General features: G+C 44.8%; 1 protein-coding gene across 8 annotated transcripts in view; it reads right to left on the bottom strand.

The window, feature by feature from the left end:
• The window catches only part of CPS1 (carbamoyl-phosphate synthase 1), a 116752-nt gene that overhangs the window by 73807 nt on the left and 25602 nt on the right, over positions 1-17343 (bottom strand). For 3 of the 8 annotated variants that reach the window (XM_083842155.1, XM_083842156.1, XM_083842157.1), the window contains 5 exons: positions 12062-12171; positions 7816-7960; positions 6645-6734; positions 5923-5979; positions 3467-3559 (listed from right to left, as the gene is read on the bottom strand). In XM_083842155.1, coding sequence (XP_083698281.1) covers positions 3467-3559; positions 5923-5979; positions 6645-6734; positions 7816-7960; positions 12062-12171 — 495 coding nt within the window. Of the gene's footprint in view, positions 1-3466; positions 3560-5922; positions 5980-6644; positions 6735-7815; positions 7961-9372; positions 9408-12061; positions 12172-13213; positions 13293-13774; positions 14042-17343 lie in introns of those variants that run through there. The other 5 variants (XM_083842159.1, XM_083842160.1, XM_083842158.1 and 2 more) reach the window with 5 other exon arrangements.

The raw sequence follows: 17343 nt of genomic DNA on the forward strand, positions 1-17343 counted from the left end.
CCCTGCCTCTGGACCATTTCAGTACACCCACTTATCCTTCCTGGTTGCAACCAGGATGGAAGATGATGGAGCCAAACCACCATCTATTTTATGGGTCTTGATACTGCAACATGGAGACATTGAGAGATGGCTCTAGCATTGATGTTGGGATCTTTATGGACAGCTTCTTTCTGAAGTTTCTGAAGTCTGCTGAATTATTTTACTGGTTATACAACTGCAGTTAGTGCCAGCATGGGATGCCGCTCACCAATAAGCACATAAGACAGCCTTCTACTTTCTAAAAGCAAACACTGTGCTTACCTTCAGCTACTCTCAGCTCCTGAAAGTTGATATTCATAAGTGTACTTTATCTAAAGTGTCCTTCCTCTTGTGCAATACACCATTTTTTTAAATTTTTTTTTTGTAAGCTAAAATCTCCCTTTTAATTGGCTTCCCTGGCATTGAAATTTCACAGCTAGGCCTTTTTAGGAAAAGATGCTAAAGACCATTCCCAATATGCCATGGTGCTGGTGACAAACAATCTTTTCAAGGGAGATTAGGACCAGCCAGAAGGAAAAAACATCCCCTCTGCAGGGAGTATAAGATGAAGTTTTAGCAGCATATTACAGTCCCTCACTTTGTGTTATCCTAATTAAGTTCTTGTTTTAATTGTTTTCTTCTCAAAAAACAAGAAGAGATTTTTAATGATGGAAGCAAGAGCATGTCCTGTGTGAGGACGTCTCGGATCATCATCAGGAGTGACTGCCTGCCGTTTCAGGAGCAGAGGTGAAAGAAACGGGGTGCGAGAAGCCATCTCCCTTCGCTACAAGGTTTCTAGCTGCTGCTCACCAGCCATCATTTGGTCTGTACTCCACCCTTAAATGGGACAAGAATCAGCACAGAGCCAGCAGTGTTACCACTGCTGTTGCGACTCCTGCTCTGTAACGCTGAAAGGAGATTTTGTATCAGAACATCTCATAGCTCACACCACATAAAGCAATGGCAAAGTGCCTCACAATCCCTTTTTTGAGAATGAGTACAGTGAATCTGCTATTGATACTCGGCCTTGAGAGGTATGACAGTATCTTCAGTCAGGAGTACACAAGCAGATTCTTCTTGCATAGGCTGGTGGAACTGCATTGCTGCAAAGCAACTGCAAGGGTCTTCTATCTGCTGCCTTTCAAGCTTCTAGGAAAAGGACTTCAACAATCCCAAGAGAATTGATGCACCCAGTTTTCACAGAAATTAACTTTGTGCTATGTGCCAGAGTCCCTTAGGAAAAACTCACCCACCTTTTTAGAAGGGCTTTTGGGGACTCCTCATTTCCTCACAACACCCCTACTAAAAAAAATCTGTGAAACATTATGAACCAAACATCTCCCTCAAATGTTCTCCTTGGCTGTTCTAACGGCCAGAGAGAATTGTGGAACAAAACTTCTTTGAGTTATTTTAATTGCTTCCTCCTCAAAACTTTCCCCTGTCCAATTAATTAGGCTATGATTTGTTAACACCTTTCCCAACTGATTTTAGGTGCTGCTGTCTTCACAAGCCTTCCCCCACTTCTCACACTTACTCTTCCTCTGTACTGCAGAGCACTGACCCCTACATCTGGTCGAGAGTATGTCTACGCAGAAGCTAGACCAGAAGCTCAAGTAGGGAACTGTTAAAATATATTCCTTCTAAAGCCAGAGGATTTCCCTCATGTGGTCACAGCACAACCTATAAAAAACTTCCCAGTCCGAGAGGATGATGCAGGAAGGTTCTGAGCCAGCAGTCAGGGAGAAGAGAAAGTCCTGCTGGCAACAGTGGTGACAGCAAAAAGACTACATGGGACTATATGTGTAGATAGAAGTGACCTATTAGTTTCAAGCATTTAAATACCTCTCATATGCTCCAGGACCCCGAACATCACAGGCACCAAAATAAATCTCCAACAAAAGTTCCTGCAAAACACTGGCAGTTTTCTACATTCCCCGCCCTGTATAAGTAGCGTTAGTCTATCGAATCTATATCACTAATACCTAAAGATGTGGGGGACAGGAAGAAAAAAATAAATGATTAAAATCACTCCAAAGGTACAACTGATGAGCAGGTCTTACTGTATTCTGGTTAACACAAAAATAGCTGTTTAGAAACAGATAGATTATCCTGGCCAGTAACTACCAACACTGAACAGCTTACTTCATTGTCAGCTTCATTTGTGATGTTGCTTTTTAAGCCTACAAAATGAAGTTATAAACATAATAAGATCACCAAAGCTCCGTTAATCTTATCATATTGCCCTTTTAGAAGCCATTTTCAGCATCTTTAGAGCAATTCTGTCTTAGTAATTGCTGAGTTTAGCATCAGCAACCTTACCTATTGCTAAGTTACTGCTCAAAATGACTTCACCTGCATCTTGCAATTACAGATCACAAACACCTCAATAAGCAACTGCCATATTTCCGTGTAGCAACAAGGACCTAACTCAAAATACAGTGGAGGCATGGCATAAGTTGGTGAGATCCCTGACTTGCAAGGCTGCCTGTGTATTCCAGTAGCATTTCAGGTAACCTGTTAGTATTGTAAATCCAAGCCTGGCTTCAGGCTTGCGCTTCATTTTCTCACCCTTGCCACTCACACATCAGCTTGTGTGAGGAACCGTACACAAGCAATTATTTGCAGAGCTCTTCCACAGCCTCAGTGATCTTAAAGGAATTGCAAGCATCACAGTAAGCATGGAATTTGCAAATGGGGACTCATGCTCAGTTGTCACCTCAGTCAATGCACCTATGGCAGTCTATCCTATAATTAAAACCCCAAAGGGTCCACGATTCAAGACATTGACCCTTGCATTGGTAGAAGAACAGTTACCATTTTTAGCGTAAGCCTGGTTTACTACGACCTGGTAAGTTACAGTGCTCTTCTCAGCTTGTGGTTGAGCACAGTTTGCATGTCCTGCTAACAGGAGTACAAACATAGCTGCTGTTCAGTCCACAGCTATACAAAAAGCAGCTAATGCCAGCAATATTAGAGCCAGGGAACTCCTACGCTGGTCTCTTTTTGAGGCCTACGAATACCTTCTGGAATCACCTCAACAGAATTATGCCTGAGCACAAGCTATCAAATGTGAGCTTTCCTGAAATTCATTCAAGTAAAGCAACCTTTCTTTTGGTTAGTTGTTTGAAAGTGTGCCCCCCACACCAGGTCTAACTGTATCCCCAATACTTCTCAGTCCTGTCTTCGAAACAGACAGTCCCCTGATCAGAGCACTGTTCAGAGTACATCCAGCTCAACGTAGCCTATTTTACAGCTTCAGCACAGCACCTAGTAAGCCACAGGGACCATACAAGGACCATGTTGAGGTCACAGCCCTCCAAAGCTCTAGAAAGGTGAATGGTTTAAAAAAGGTCCCCAGATTGTTTAGAAAAATTGGATGATCCCCAGAGCAAATGGGGAGCAGTTAATACCTGTAGTGTATAGACCTGGGACTAGAAAAAGTTCTCACCTTTGTTGAAACTTCTGCTATTAAGTTCTGCTTATTTGGGTCTGCAAACTCTGTGGGTTGACCTTCAAATTCAATCTTCCCAAGTACTGTGCCCTGTGGAAATACACCAGTAAACAAAGAAGCACAAGTAAAGAAGCTGTGAACACTGGGGCAAGGTGCTGACAGGCACAGCAACCTGAGCAGCTGTTAGAGATGGTTTCTTGACAGCTTATAGCCACTTCCAGCATCTTCAGAAGTTTATGATCCCTTCCTAGTATTAAAAACAAGTTTCAACATCCTTCTTCTGAGGGAGAGGCAGTGCCACCAGTAAAATCTGTAAACAGCTTGGCAAGCCGTCTAATGACAGTAAAACAGGTTGCCTTCCAAGAGGATCAGGTTTCAGATCCCCAAATAAGATCTGGGAGTAATCCCCAAGGCAGTTTGCAGCTTTTTGGTTTTAGACACCCACTGAGAGGTCTTCAGCCACATACTGTAGATAGCTATAATGCAGCAGAGCTGTAAAGCAAAGCTGTGTGGGAGGCAGGTCAGCAGAGCTGTTCGCTGAATAATCTGTTAAAAAAAATTACCTCCAGCAAGCTCTGCTCTTTACTGCTGTTACCACCTCACAGAAGCTAGGACACCCTTGATCTGCCAGCAGCACATCCTACTCTGTGTTCTGTTCATTAAAGTTCAGTGGAAAAAAATCCCCATTTTGGCTTTGCTCCACTCCTGGAATAAGTGGGATTAAGCTAGGGTTAAACTCTCCTCAGCATGGGGACAGTGTGTGCAATACAGAACTTTCCAAGGATGGAAGGGGATGGTCAAGCAGAAGAAGTCAATGTTTTGTGATAACTCTTAACATATCACACTGTCAAGATAACACACACGACATTCAGCTTGCCCTATGAAGGCTGGGACTGCTCATTGGCTTTAGTGATACTTCCTTGAGATACTTCCATGGTTGGTCATACTTGAAGTATCCTTGCCAACTTCTGAAGACAGGAAAGTGTCATGACCTTGCATTGCCAGGTGCACTATTAAGGGTAAGTTTTGAAGACAGATCTTAACAGTGACTGACATTCTTCGTCACCTTGAGGTGGCATCTTACACCACAAGGTGCTCCAAACTGCTTTGTGTGCATCAGAGCTGAGCAAGTCAGCATCACCTTAAAGAAGTCAAGTTCTTGGGAGCCACAGAAACAGCCGAGTGCCACTGCATTGCCAGTCCCGTAAAAGCTGATGACAAAGCCCTAAAGCCTTTCTCACAAATAGTCTGTCTTACCTTGCCACTGGATTACTCAGCCAAATGGTGCTCTGCATTTATCTTTAGAGTAGCTTTAACAAATTGCTGCTCATTTCTGCATTTGTCACAATAAAGCCCTGTTCTCTCCCCCAATTAATATTTCATTCCATGTCTAGTTATAAAGTTTTTGTTTGTTTGTTTGTTTCCCCAATCTGACTGAGAAGTCTAGGAGACAAAGCTACATTATCCACTATTTTAAAAGCCATAAACCAATACCACTCAGAGTCCCAGTATAACGGGCATTACTGCTCTACACTGTCTGATAAGCTACTGGATAAACACTGAAAGTGTATTTACTTTGGATGAAAGGAACACGGACCCATTAAACGGTATGTCTCAAGAAAGCAGAAAAATGTATTGCCGTTTTCCATTGCATTAAACTGCACTTGTCTGCTGTCTGTAAGAGCAGGACAAACCCTTATCTTCCCATAAGAATTAATTTCTACAAATATTCCTCTATTCAGGCTTGATATTCATATTTTGTTATGGAATGAATGGGGGAGTGGACTTGCACTACAGATTGCAGACTGGTCAACTGAAGAAAAGAGCAGCTTCAGATAATCCATTACAAAAGAAAAGCCTCCGAGGCACAACAATTTACCTTCGGAATGGCTTTGATCACTGTTTGAGCAGATGTGAAAGTACCTTAACACCACCTTCCATTCAGTAACATAATCGTGCTGATGTCCTTCAATTGTCAGCTCTCAGAAACCAGAGAAAAGTAATGGCTATTATAAATAATGAAAGGTTTCAGTCAAAGAAAACCAGCCTGAGTTAGGAATCCAGGTTAGGTTAACATAGCCATTCCTTAAGTCTCTGAGGAACCGGAAAATTTCCATTGACCAAAGCTGGTGCTGTCTATGAACTAATATGCACAAAATATCACAGAATTTTTGCCATCTCTGTTACTACCTGAGGCAACAGGCAGGTGACACTACCAGCTGTTGTGTCTGACACAACTACCAGAGGAGTTTCATGTACATCAGCACGTGCTGGTTCACTCTCATGTGGAATAGAAAACCCAGAACCTTTGGAAGAGCATGGGGATCTGAGCAGCACCTGAGGTCCAGGCAACCCAGCAGCAGCATTGCTACCTCAGGTTTGCTGCACTGTTAGAAAAATGTCCCAGAAAACGGCAAGGTTAATGAAACTGAATCGAGGGAAGGGGATCATACCTTGTCACGAATTAATTTGGACAGCATTCTGGTATCGATCCCATAGAGAGCAGGCACCTGAAGAAATCAAAAGAGAAGTATAAGTTAGAGAACAAGCAGCTAAGGCACGTGAAGACAACAGCCAGATCACTTTGCTGAGAAGAACGTGCCCTTTGTTAAAGGGCTCTGGCTCTTAGCAGCTCTATTGCCAAGGCTGCCCCACTTGCAGTTCTTCACCTTTCCTCCCTACTCCCCACTCATAAATAGCTTGGTTCTTCAAGACTTCTAGTTTCTGCACTAGAAAGCTCAAAATAAAAAGCTTATATGGCAAATATTGGTCTCATTTCTGAGCCACATTCTTCCTTCCTCCTGAACACCTAACCCTCCCAGCTGTTACAAGTCAGTTGCACTCCACTGGCATATCCTCAACTCCCGCCGCTTCAAGTCAGAGGGATTCCTGCAGCTAACAGCTCTTGAGGTTACCACCATGGCAGTCACTAGGAGCAGCAGTACAGAAACATCTGATGAGATGCTGGAATATAATCGAACGTGGATCATTTTTTTATTAAGAACCAAACATCCCCAAAGAACCAGAGAACTAAGGAACACAGAACAAGCCCAGTACAGACTGGTGAAGACATCTCAAGAGAAAAGTGGTTAGCAGCTCAAAGCTGGTTGTTCTTTCCCTTGTTCCCAGACACACAGGCCTGTTCTCTTCATGTAGTTATCCCTGGATTTCTCACCTTTTCTTCCTGCAACCACTCCCCAAGACTCCTTGCAGCCTGCCAGTGACTGTACTCATTGCTGTAATCCAGCACCAGCAAACCTGAAACCTGCAGAGAGAAGAAATGTAATTTTGCACTGAAGAATCACTCTGTACTAGCCGTGTGCCTTCTGGTACATTCATCCGCTGCAAACCATATCACGTAAGACACAACGCCAGGCAGACTTGGTGTGGCTGTTCTGACAGAACAAAAAGACAGCAAACCTGATAGTGCACAGTGGGAGAGCATAGAAGAGATACCAGGCAAAGGGGTAAAGACATCAGCAGTTTATCATTAATGTACCCAGGCCATTTTAATTATGAAATCCACAGAATAGCGTGGCTTCCAAGTAACTAAAACTGCAAATTGTATTGAATGAAGAAAACAGTTCTTGTTAGAAAGGAAATGGAAGTTTAAGACAAGACAAAACATTCCATTTTGATTCATTTTTTAAAGAAAGCTTTTCACTTTCTTAGTGACATTTCATTTCAAAAGTCAACTTCATTTTCCAGTGGAGTTAGATAGTTTATAAAGGAGTCATTTCACCTCAGGACAGATAAAACATTTCACTGGCTCTGCAATTACATGGGTTTTATTTCATTTTTCAGTACTGCCACAACAGCATGGACACAGTCCTGATCTTAGCCCATGTGCCCTGTCACCAAAGCACAAACTAGTTCCTGCACTAGTAAGGGCAGCCTTCTTCACACAGGTATCACCCCCTCTATTTGTGGCGGAACAAGCATATGGAAAAGAGTTTCTGCACAGAGAAACTTCTCATTCTTAACAGCATTTGCTCTCCCCGTGGAAACCAGTCCTGGACAAACCCAGAGAAATATGAAGCAGACATGAATGTGAGAAAAAAAAGCCATCAAGGGGAGCAGTTCACAAAAACTGTGTCATTTGTATCATTGAGGGGAAACACACCACTTCCAGACAGAGCATAGCCAGGTGCAGAAAGCACAGTGATTACCTTTTGCCACCATTTCTCCAGAAGACAACACCCAGAGGAAGAAAGAGAAAAGTTGAGTATCATTGATTCATTTAACTTCTATGAGGTGCCAGTAAATTCTTACACACACACACACACACTCACACACTCAGGCTGCTAGCACCGTCCTTCGCTCAGCTCCTGCGTTGCCACCATTACCTTGATTCCATCGGACTCCAGAAACCTCCTGAGGCCCATTTCGTCCAAGACAGCTGTGTCAGGCACCCCACTGTTCCCAACAATGGGGTTAGCCAGAGTAAGAATCTGTCCTTTGTAGCTGGGATCTGTCAAGGCTTCGGTGTATCTAGATGAAGAAGCAACAGAAGAAAAAGTATGTTGTTCTGGAGTTGAAAAGAAAATAAAAGAGCCAGTGAGATGACAGCCCTGATTTCTCATATGACAAAAGACAAAAACAGTAGTCATGTGAAAACATCCTTAGTAGCAAGCACATTTGTGAATACACCTCATCTTTGCTATCTGCAATTAAGCATTTGACACTGAGAACAAGGAAAGGCTTTTGCTTCTCCTGCTTCATCGAAGAAAAGCACGAGAGCTATTCGACTCAGACCCCTTACGATTTAACATATCACTTGAACCACAGATGACAGCTGGGGCTTGGCCATTCCCTGGGCACCCCATGCGGCCACTGCTTTGTCACCACCATCCCTTCCTTCCACGTGGTGTAAGAACTTCCCCTCTGAGTAGGGGTAGAAAGCTCAAACTGAAAAGCCAGCTGACAATGCAGTTGTTTGCCCAGTCTTGTTCCCTTCCCCAGCCTGTAGTCTTCAGATGTCTGGGGCTGTAACTGCCCTTTCCACGACGGAACAGGCAGATTAATTAACATCCGTCTTTTTCTCTGGGCTCAGGGAAGCAGCTACAATCACCCTTACAATTCCTCACTACTTCTCTGGGTTCTTTCCTCCTCCCTGTTCTGTCAGCAAGCTCTGTCAGGGCACCAGTTCTGCAGCTTCTCCCAGCACAGAGGCCTGACATCCCTTCCAGGCCATCTCCTGGATCCCATCCACGGGACACCCCACGTCCCACCTGACCAGATCCCTATGTGCTTTGAAGGCGGTTTGTGTATCGCTGAAGAAGGCAGGCTGAAGACAACGCTTTGGGATTCAGCAGCCCGTGCTTGTCCCATAGCCCCAAAGCCCTCATCTTTAGCCAGAGGAAGAAGCCCCAGAGACTGCAACTCTATTCCAGCACCTGCCTGAGCACTGTTCTCAGCAAGGACAGATCTACAAGTGCAGTGGAACATCCTCCTGCAATGGAGGACTGAACCTAAGGTTTTATCAAACCTACAATTTTTGCATAGTCTACTGGATCAGCTCTTGATCCAGTGGATCCAGTTGGTCCTGTCTCACTTTCAACCCCAAACAGGGTAAATACGTTCTACTTACTCATGCCCCTAATTCTGCAGCTTCAAAGTGAGCAGCCTTTCACTTTCTCCCTTACACCCTAGCATACTGCTGCACCAATCTGTTAAGCATTTGCTGTCTTTCTACTCAAAAGCAGCTGTAATTTAGCAACAGATGAACTTATCCATATAGATATTAAGCCAAATGCATCAAGACACTGCAGAATGAATCTGCCCTATACAAAATATAATTTATTATTGTCATCGCTGTTTAAACAATACATAACTGGCAACTCCAGCCATCTACCAGATATCAGCAAGTCACAAGAGACATTTTTATGGTGCTTTGGACTTACAGCCAGCAGATTAATTGTCAAACACTGGGAAACTCTTCACAAAACCCGGAATGGTTGCAGGCAGATACATACAACGCAGCACACCAGCCAGCTCTGAGAAATGACACATCGAATCAACAATGGCCATGAGATATTTCCAGGTAGGCCTCCCCTGCTGTTCAGATCTATACTTCCTGCTGCAGGTAAACAGCCACACAAAGTGCAGTGTGATCACAGAACTGCAGCAAGCGCATGACGTGCACATTTAGCATCTCGCTTTCCTTCCGAGTCAATTGGTTATGCTTCCAAAAGCCTCTGTTAATGACGAAGGCAATGTAATTAACCTTTGCATGTTATTTGTAATCAGCAAACAAGGACAGAGAGCCACTGGGTTTCGCTGGGCTATGAAGGCGCAGCTCTGCATTAAGACAAAATGCCCTTTAAGCAGGCACAACGCTCGTGGAGCAGAGAGGAGCAGACGGGAGCAGGAGCTCCAAAGATGCTGCGAGGTCCAACCCCTGCTGTGCCTGCCCAAAGCCCTGCCTGACTTCAGTAAACTCCCATCAATCAGTTCTCTCAGAACATCATGTGAGGCACACACAGTGGCACACTGGAGGCAAATGCATTTACCGAGCTGATGCAAACATGGTAACATTTTACGGGTTGTAGTTCTTCTCTCATCTGAAAACCTCCCCCCTTCCTCTCCCTGCCCCATTCTAAACACTAGGATTTTTTATTTCAAACACTTCTGAGAAGTTCATCCTTGTGCTCTTCTAATGAAAATTCAACATTGCACCCCCAAAACATTGCTCTCTGGCCTCTATTCTAGGGTAATCTGACAACATTTCAGCCAGCTTCAGCTACTTCAGACCTGAAAGCTAGGTGTACATAAAGTGCTTTGCCTCCCCATTCTGATACGGATCAGGACGTGGGAGTCCAGATGAGGAGACAAGGTGCAGAGCAGCACACCAGTTCCCTCCACACAGAGCTCACACTGACTCCACCCACGGTCTAGAAACACCCAGTTCACAGAAAGCAGTGGTCTGAGACCTAAAGCCAGCCATGGCAAAACCACCCCTGCACTAGCCTCCTGCTGGCTGTGCTAATTGCTACGAGCCCAGACAATCTGCAAAAGGCCCCAGCCCTGGCACAGCACCTCCTTCCCACAGGCACAGCCTCCTGCTGCGTCAGGGAAGAGAGGTAGCGGGGTCCTTCGGATACGTGAGGTCTTGATCTCTGTGCTCACGAGCACGAGGCAGAGCTGGAGGGTTTCTTTCACCGGCCAGCAGTGCCACGACTGGTAGCAAATCCTGTCACTTTTATGACCTACAGCAATTCTGCAAGCTCTTATCCTCCTCTTCCCTAAACCAATCGAGTTCACATTCCTGGAGTGCGCTCTGAAGACACAGCCCTATGTTTTGAATGTTCTCTCCATCCCCATATGCTCCCCAGCCCAGAAGAGATCTCTCATTTCACAGGCATCCTCTCCAAATCACTAGAAAATGAGCAAACAGCTTCTGCTGCCACAGTAACATGTGGAGGGGAAATTAATCCATCAGGTCCTCCTTGACTTTTGTGATGTGACAAGATTTATTGCCCATAATCCATCACAGAGAAGAGAACTCTGGTGCCCTCCATCACTCTGATCTATATTAAACAGTTGTTTGTTGGCAGGTATATTAACAAAGCAAGTAATTAGTGCTGTCAAAATACTTAAATAATTGCCTCCTAATGCAAAGCTTTGCAAACAGATTCCCCTCTGCAGCTATTTAACATCCTCACCAATGAGATCATTTAAAACTCATCCCGTGAGTACTGTTTTCTCCAAAGGAGAGCAGAATTTGGGGAATACAAGGCAGCTGGGCAAAGACTATTATGAAAGACTGCAGGCAAAGACAGCTATGGATAGCTGCAGAAAAAGCTCAAGCTTCAGCAGCCTCAGAGCTGTCTCACCTCCCCAGAACACACCCCGCTCCTAACCAACAGCCTCAATCCTCTGGGCAGCTTTCTCTCTGCTCAAGCAGTTCAACTTCGCAGCCCTGGGTTGCAATCCTAAGCCAGCTATCAGCTTCTGTCACTTGAGAGGACACACAGTCATGCCAGGTTAGGAACAAACTTGATCCTCCCCTATCCCTGGAAAGGGCAGAGAGCTCAAATACATCCTCAGCTGTGCTGTGAGCCACCACACACCAAGATGGATGGTTCACATATGAGAACCCAACTTAGGAACATTAGGAGTTAAGAATTTTGCACTCAGAGGCCAAGTTACATTATTCAGGAGGCTGCAGATACTTCAAACCTTTACTTTCGATCTGAAAATGGGAGGGAGAACAACGACGCGTCAGATGAAGGTTCTTGCTGTCCTGGTTTTGTGTTACTCAGCAGTAACTCTGCTCTGACTCAGCAGTGGCTGCATTTCATGGGGAGACGAGCAGATCTCTCCACACCTCACTATGACAGTTAGTTATATGAGTCCTTAAAGTTGCCCGTCAGCACAAATGTGATGATGCAAGAGGACTGCCTGAAGTCTTACTGTTAACTGGCTCCCTCTCTGCATTCCTAGAGCACGGTGTTTTCTGTACAGCACATCATTTGCTTGGATTGGGACCCTATAATCTTGAGAAAAGCATCTGCACCAACTACCCCTTTCACACTTTTACAAGCTCCCAAAACAGTTTTCTTCCTTATTTCTCAATTGCTTTTGCCTTACCCAGAAATACCAGTGTTGAATACGACTTCCCCTGCTGTGGAGGATGGATAGCCAAAAGAATAGCCCTTCATCTTCGTTCCATCTTTCAGCACCAAGTTCGCTGTCTGCGCCTAGAGAAAGGCACATGAAGAGACTCAAATACAGGAGGAAAAGGCTTGATGTTTACACAAGTCACGCCGAGGACACCTGCCTTTCCTGCCTTGTGCTGTATGTATTTTTGCCCCCTCCCATTACCAGCTGCCAAGGTACTGTCTCTTTTACTAGTCTGATGCTCTTTTTCTTTCTAATACTTAAACATTGTGCTCCTAGAGGTGGCAAGGAAGCTGGAAAACCTCACCATGAGCAAAGCATGAGCTCCTTTTACTACTGGACCACCCTGGCTCTTTCCACATCGCTTTGTTCATTTCTTTCACTCAGCGTATCTTGCAATTTTCCTACAGAGTTAAAATATTGGTTAAGAGTTGCCTCTCCTCAGTGTTTGCTCAAGGCTAGCTGCTGAGTACACTGGCTCTCATCCAGTCACGAGCTTCTATAGGCGCTTAACTTCTGTTGTAACCATACAGCTAAGCCATTAAAAAGCAGTGCATGCATAGGCGGACTGGCGTCAGAAGGCAAAATTCACAATACAAGTCCATCCTGCTGTAGGACACGGGTAGAGAGGAGCTCACGGATCAGACACTCATGGTCCCAGTTACCTCAGGGATGGGATTAAATTGTCCTGGCAGAGAGGTAGCTACCTAATGAGCAGCCTAGAGGAAAGCTTCCCATAAGCAGCAACACTTTCAAAAAGTGTTTAGCAGAACGGAGTCCCAACCAAGAAGAAGGGATGTTGGGTTCTGATGGGATAATCTGCCAGAATTTGATAACCCTAACAAAATTAGCAGTTCTGTTAGGAGCTGAAGGCAGAAGCAGCTTTTGCTTTTTGCTGATCAGCATCAGGTTCCCTATCACGCAAGGAGACACAGGTACAGTGCCCGAATTTAAAATAAATGCTTTAAAATAAAAGCAAGTTACTGGTATCAGCTCTCTAGATCACACTTCTGTTGTTTTTTGTTTTTGTTTTTTTCCCCTCCAGCAAGCCCCAGCCAGGGAAGGAGGGGATCAATCTCCTTGATCATCCACCAAGTTTGTCCACCAGGCAGTAGCTCTTACCTTCATATCAGGGTGCGTCTGGGTTTCTTTTTTGGTAGTTTTTTTTTTTTTTTTTAAACAGAATTCCTTATGTTGGAATCTTATTAAAAAGAAGAATTAAGTTCAGTTTGCTGTAGAAAGGAGCAGGAGAGCTACTTTCCATTAGCTGTAAATCAGCTGAACAATCTCAGCAAGGAGACATTTCAGCCCCAGCATTGAACATTTTGTAACAATCACAGCAAACATTCATCTAGAGCTCTTCTGCAGTTATAAATACTGCACAGATCAATTACTAATGTACTGCAAAATACACTAAAAAAATCAAACTACACTGCCAAGTAATTGAATTCCGTGCATCTGGGATGGTTTTAGCCTTGCATTTGTTTCTCATTAATGTCAAACATTGAGTCATTCTCAAAAGGTTTAGCCATCACTTTCTGAGCCTTCTTGTATGATTGGATGGGATAGTCAGCAACACCACAATCCTCCCACAGTTATTTATACAATTTTTATGGCCGTAGATCTAGCCCAAATAAGAATTACAGGTTGGCCAGCCCCCTAATCTCTTTAAAAGCCTCTCACCACAGAAAGCTGCCACATACTGAAGGTGTTACGGAGGAAGAGCACCTGGGTGCCTCAGACTGAGCTTTGGGTAGGACTTCTGCCCCTTCTGAAGCCTGCTCAAAATCCAGCCCACACTACCGACATGGGAGAGTGACTGTAAGAACCAGCTTCCCTCAGGCTTGACTTCAAGAGACGGATCCCTCCCCTCAGCAGAGCAAATATTTGGAGTCCACCCAATTATCAACTCCGGTTTCAGGCAAGTCCCAGCACCCAGAGCCAGTTGGGTCATCGCTTCAACCAGCCACAGCTGCAAACACAGCCTGGCAGGATCCTCCACAATGGGGGAACGACCTGAAATCTAAAACCCATCTAGCTCCTGAGGGCTAAAATGCAGCACAATTAGCGTGACCTTCAAGTCTCGCCCTCATCTTGGCAGTTTGCAGGCATCTCCCGCAGACTTCCTGCCCGCCTCTGCACCAGACCAGCACAGAAATCATTTCTGCCAAACAGAAGCCCCGCTGTACTATCAGAGCCCCTACACAGTGTTCGGGTAATGCAGAGGGATGTCCCTGAGCTACCATAACCTGCCTGCAAGTTCAGCTACAGAAGGGATAGATGTTCAGATGGATCCCTCCTCTCCTTGATTTATTATTCTTAATTAAGAGCTTAGTTTGTTTGTTGAGCATTTCTGAAGCAATTATTCTTGCCTACATATCCAGCAGAGGTGTTACCACATCCCTCAGCTGCCAGCCTACCTTGTCTTTTCAGTTTTGTCCTTAATGTGAAAAGTGATTTACAGGCTATAAAAAAGGCCAATTGGCTCAATCGGGGATTAGCTGGAGAGATTTTCATTTGTAAAAAAAAAAAAAAAACAAACAAACCAACAAGCAAGAAATAAACAAATATCCCGGAGCTGCCTTGAGGTCCTTTTGTCTACACTCCTCAGAAGCATCCCTATGCCGTCTAGTACAGATCTCTGCTGTAGTCCCAACTTAAATGTTTCCTCCACTCACAGCCCCACTGCAATCCCATTTCTCTCCTACACACCAGAGGCTTTAACTCAGCAGAGGGCCCTGTTCTCCAGAGAGGCTGCAGAGCTCTTGAAGAGCTTTAAGGACGGAGGTGGCTAACGTAAAGGGTGACTGCTGCAGCGTTGCAAGATTTGGTGCATCTTTCCAAAGCAGCTTGAAGAGTTCGCTGGCTCAGGTCCCGCTTCACTAAGCCCTTCACACATGAGGTAAAAGCACTGTAGCAGTTAAAAATAACTAAATAAATGAATTTAGTTCTGTTGGCTTCCCTGCTCTAGCAGCCCTTCCCATCTACAAAATAGATGATAAAGATCTGCTGAATCCAAAAAGTTCTGCAGTATGATTTGTTTTTTAAAGCATGTCTGCCATAAATGCCTGTTCTGGAAAGCAAGCAGGTAATTTTCGTTCTTTCACACGTGCCTCACAGAGTAAACAGTCAAGGAAGTCAAGTTTTTCCTCTCCAAAGAAATCCCTCAGCTTGTCTTGGCAAGGCCAAGCTGACCCCTGAACGCTGGGCTGCTGCAAAAGATGTATGCCTGGAACAGAGGGCACTGGTGTGTGGCAGGGACACAGCTGGGATTTGCTCTCAGCACAGGCCAGTTTACTTCCCTGCAGCACGAAGGCGGGGAAATGCCTCCTTCCTCAGGCAGGCCACGATTCCACGCAGCACAACAGCCTCTGGCACGCTTCTCAGCACACAGATCACGCAGATCTGGCTGGCTGCATAATGGGCAGCATATCACAAGTGCAGAAGAAGCCCAAAGCCACCAGATTTCCAGCACAGCAGAAGGCTGGTGCCAGGGCTGCGTTGCACTCTCTCCAGACCAAATAACCAGCAACAATCTTTGCTAGAAAAACGTCTTCTTGTGCGCACTATGTCATCACAGGCTGGAGATCCATCTGGACATTGCTAACAGTCGGCTTCCTTTGCCAGCCTTTTCTTTCCTCCTTTAAATACATATTATCACATTTGCTTCTAGCTAAAATTAGCAAGTAGAAAGGAACTAAAAAGGAATAAAGAGCCAATTCAAGGTCTTGTATATCCCCAAGATGATTCACACTTAGGCTAACTTCAGGGAGAAGCTTTGGATTAGCTCCATTACTGTCCATGTCAAAGAGAAAGCAACGCCAGAACCACCCCACAGATACCAGGGCAGAAAAGTCACATTTCCTACAACCTGAACTCTTAAAACTTCTTAAGGCTGTTCACAACAATGCCACGGATAGTTGTTCCTGACAAAAATCAGAGGGGGAAGGGGAACCAAGACAGGCAAGGCAGCTAGTGGAAGTCGTGAAGCACCTGAGGAAATGAGCATTCCCCTTTTCTCCCCATCTCTGGAGGAACGGGCCCCACTTCACACACAGCCCCATCACTTTCACCTCCAAAGGGAGAGGAGCAGAATTACGTGAGTGATCCTTTACCTTCTCATCCACCTCTCTCCTTCCTAGTCATTTTCTCAGTTACTTTCCACCTGCCTCAAAACGTATTTGAAGAATCCTTTTACAGTCATCTGAAATAGTTTCTAAAGCCAGTGTTCAAAAATTTGCTCCCTCTCATTTCTAGCTATATTTTTAGCTTGCTCCTGGTGCGTGCTTTTTTCTTTTTCTTTTTTATAGCTCTCCCAATCCCCTCCTTACTGAGCCGGCTATACTGTTACAAGCCACCTATTTATTGCTCATACTACTCTTTACATCCCCGTATAACTGCACGGGCCTCAGATGAGCATTAAATGATACGAGCTTCAAGCTGCGATCTCTCTGCCCATTACTGAATTACAAAGAAGTGTGATTACCTTGAAACCACTGATGCAAAGCAGCCCTACGGAGAGCCCACAGGGGTCTCAGCTCTGCTCCCCGTGCCCCCCTTCCACCCATGGATGCTCCATCTCTCCTCCAGAACTGACGGATGGGATGCAGTAAGGGAATACGAACCTCTGAGTCCCCGTATCTCTGACTGCTCATGTACAATGATGTTTCCTCACATATGCTGAGCTTAACTGGACAGAAAACAGACTTGGGAGAATAAATATTAGGCACTCTACTAAACCTACCACCTCTCCCTCATGCTCTCTAATACTTTACTTAGCTTATACATAGATCAGAACTATGTTTTCATTGCATTTTGTTTTGCTCCCTAGAATAGCCTACTGAGAAAGAGCAATCAAAGGCAACTAAACACTCATTTAAGCCTACAATAATGCAAGAATAGGATCATTACCTATACTGCCATTAGCCCACACACCTTAATTACTCTGCATTTCAAACCCTCTCCAAAATTCTTACCAATATCCATTACCCTTAATGATGGCTGGAACTCCAAACCCAGCCGTAAGTCACTACTCAGCCACTTGTGTCACAATTCCAGTCAACCACCTTGCTCCTAGGCAAAGCTAGGCAATAGGTCGGCCCTTTAAGACCACTTATCCTTAAATTCTCCCTCAGGCCTGCTGCTTTACTGCTTGCATATGTCTATTAGATAATCTCTGACTTCTGCTTCTGTATGTGCCATAGAAGGAGGTATATGAGCCTGGTACTGCCTTAAAGAAAAGCCCCGAGCAG

The sequence above is a fragment of the Anser anser genome, assembly GCF_964211835.1.
Source record: "Anser anser genome assembly, chromosome: 6".
In the NCBI taxonomy this organism is placed as follows: domain Eukaryota; kingdom Metazoa; phylum Chordata; class Aves; order Anseriformes; family Anatidae; genus Anser; species Anser anser.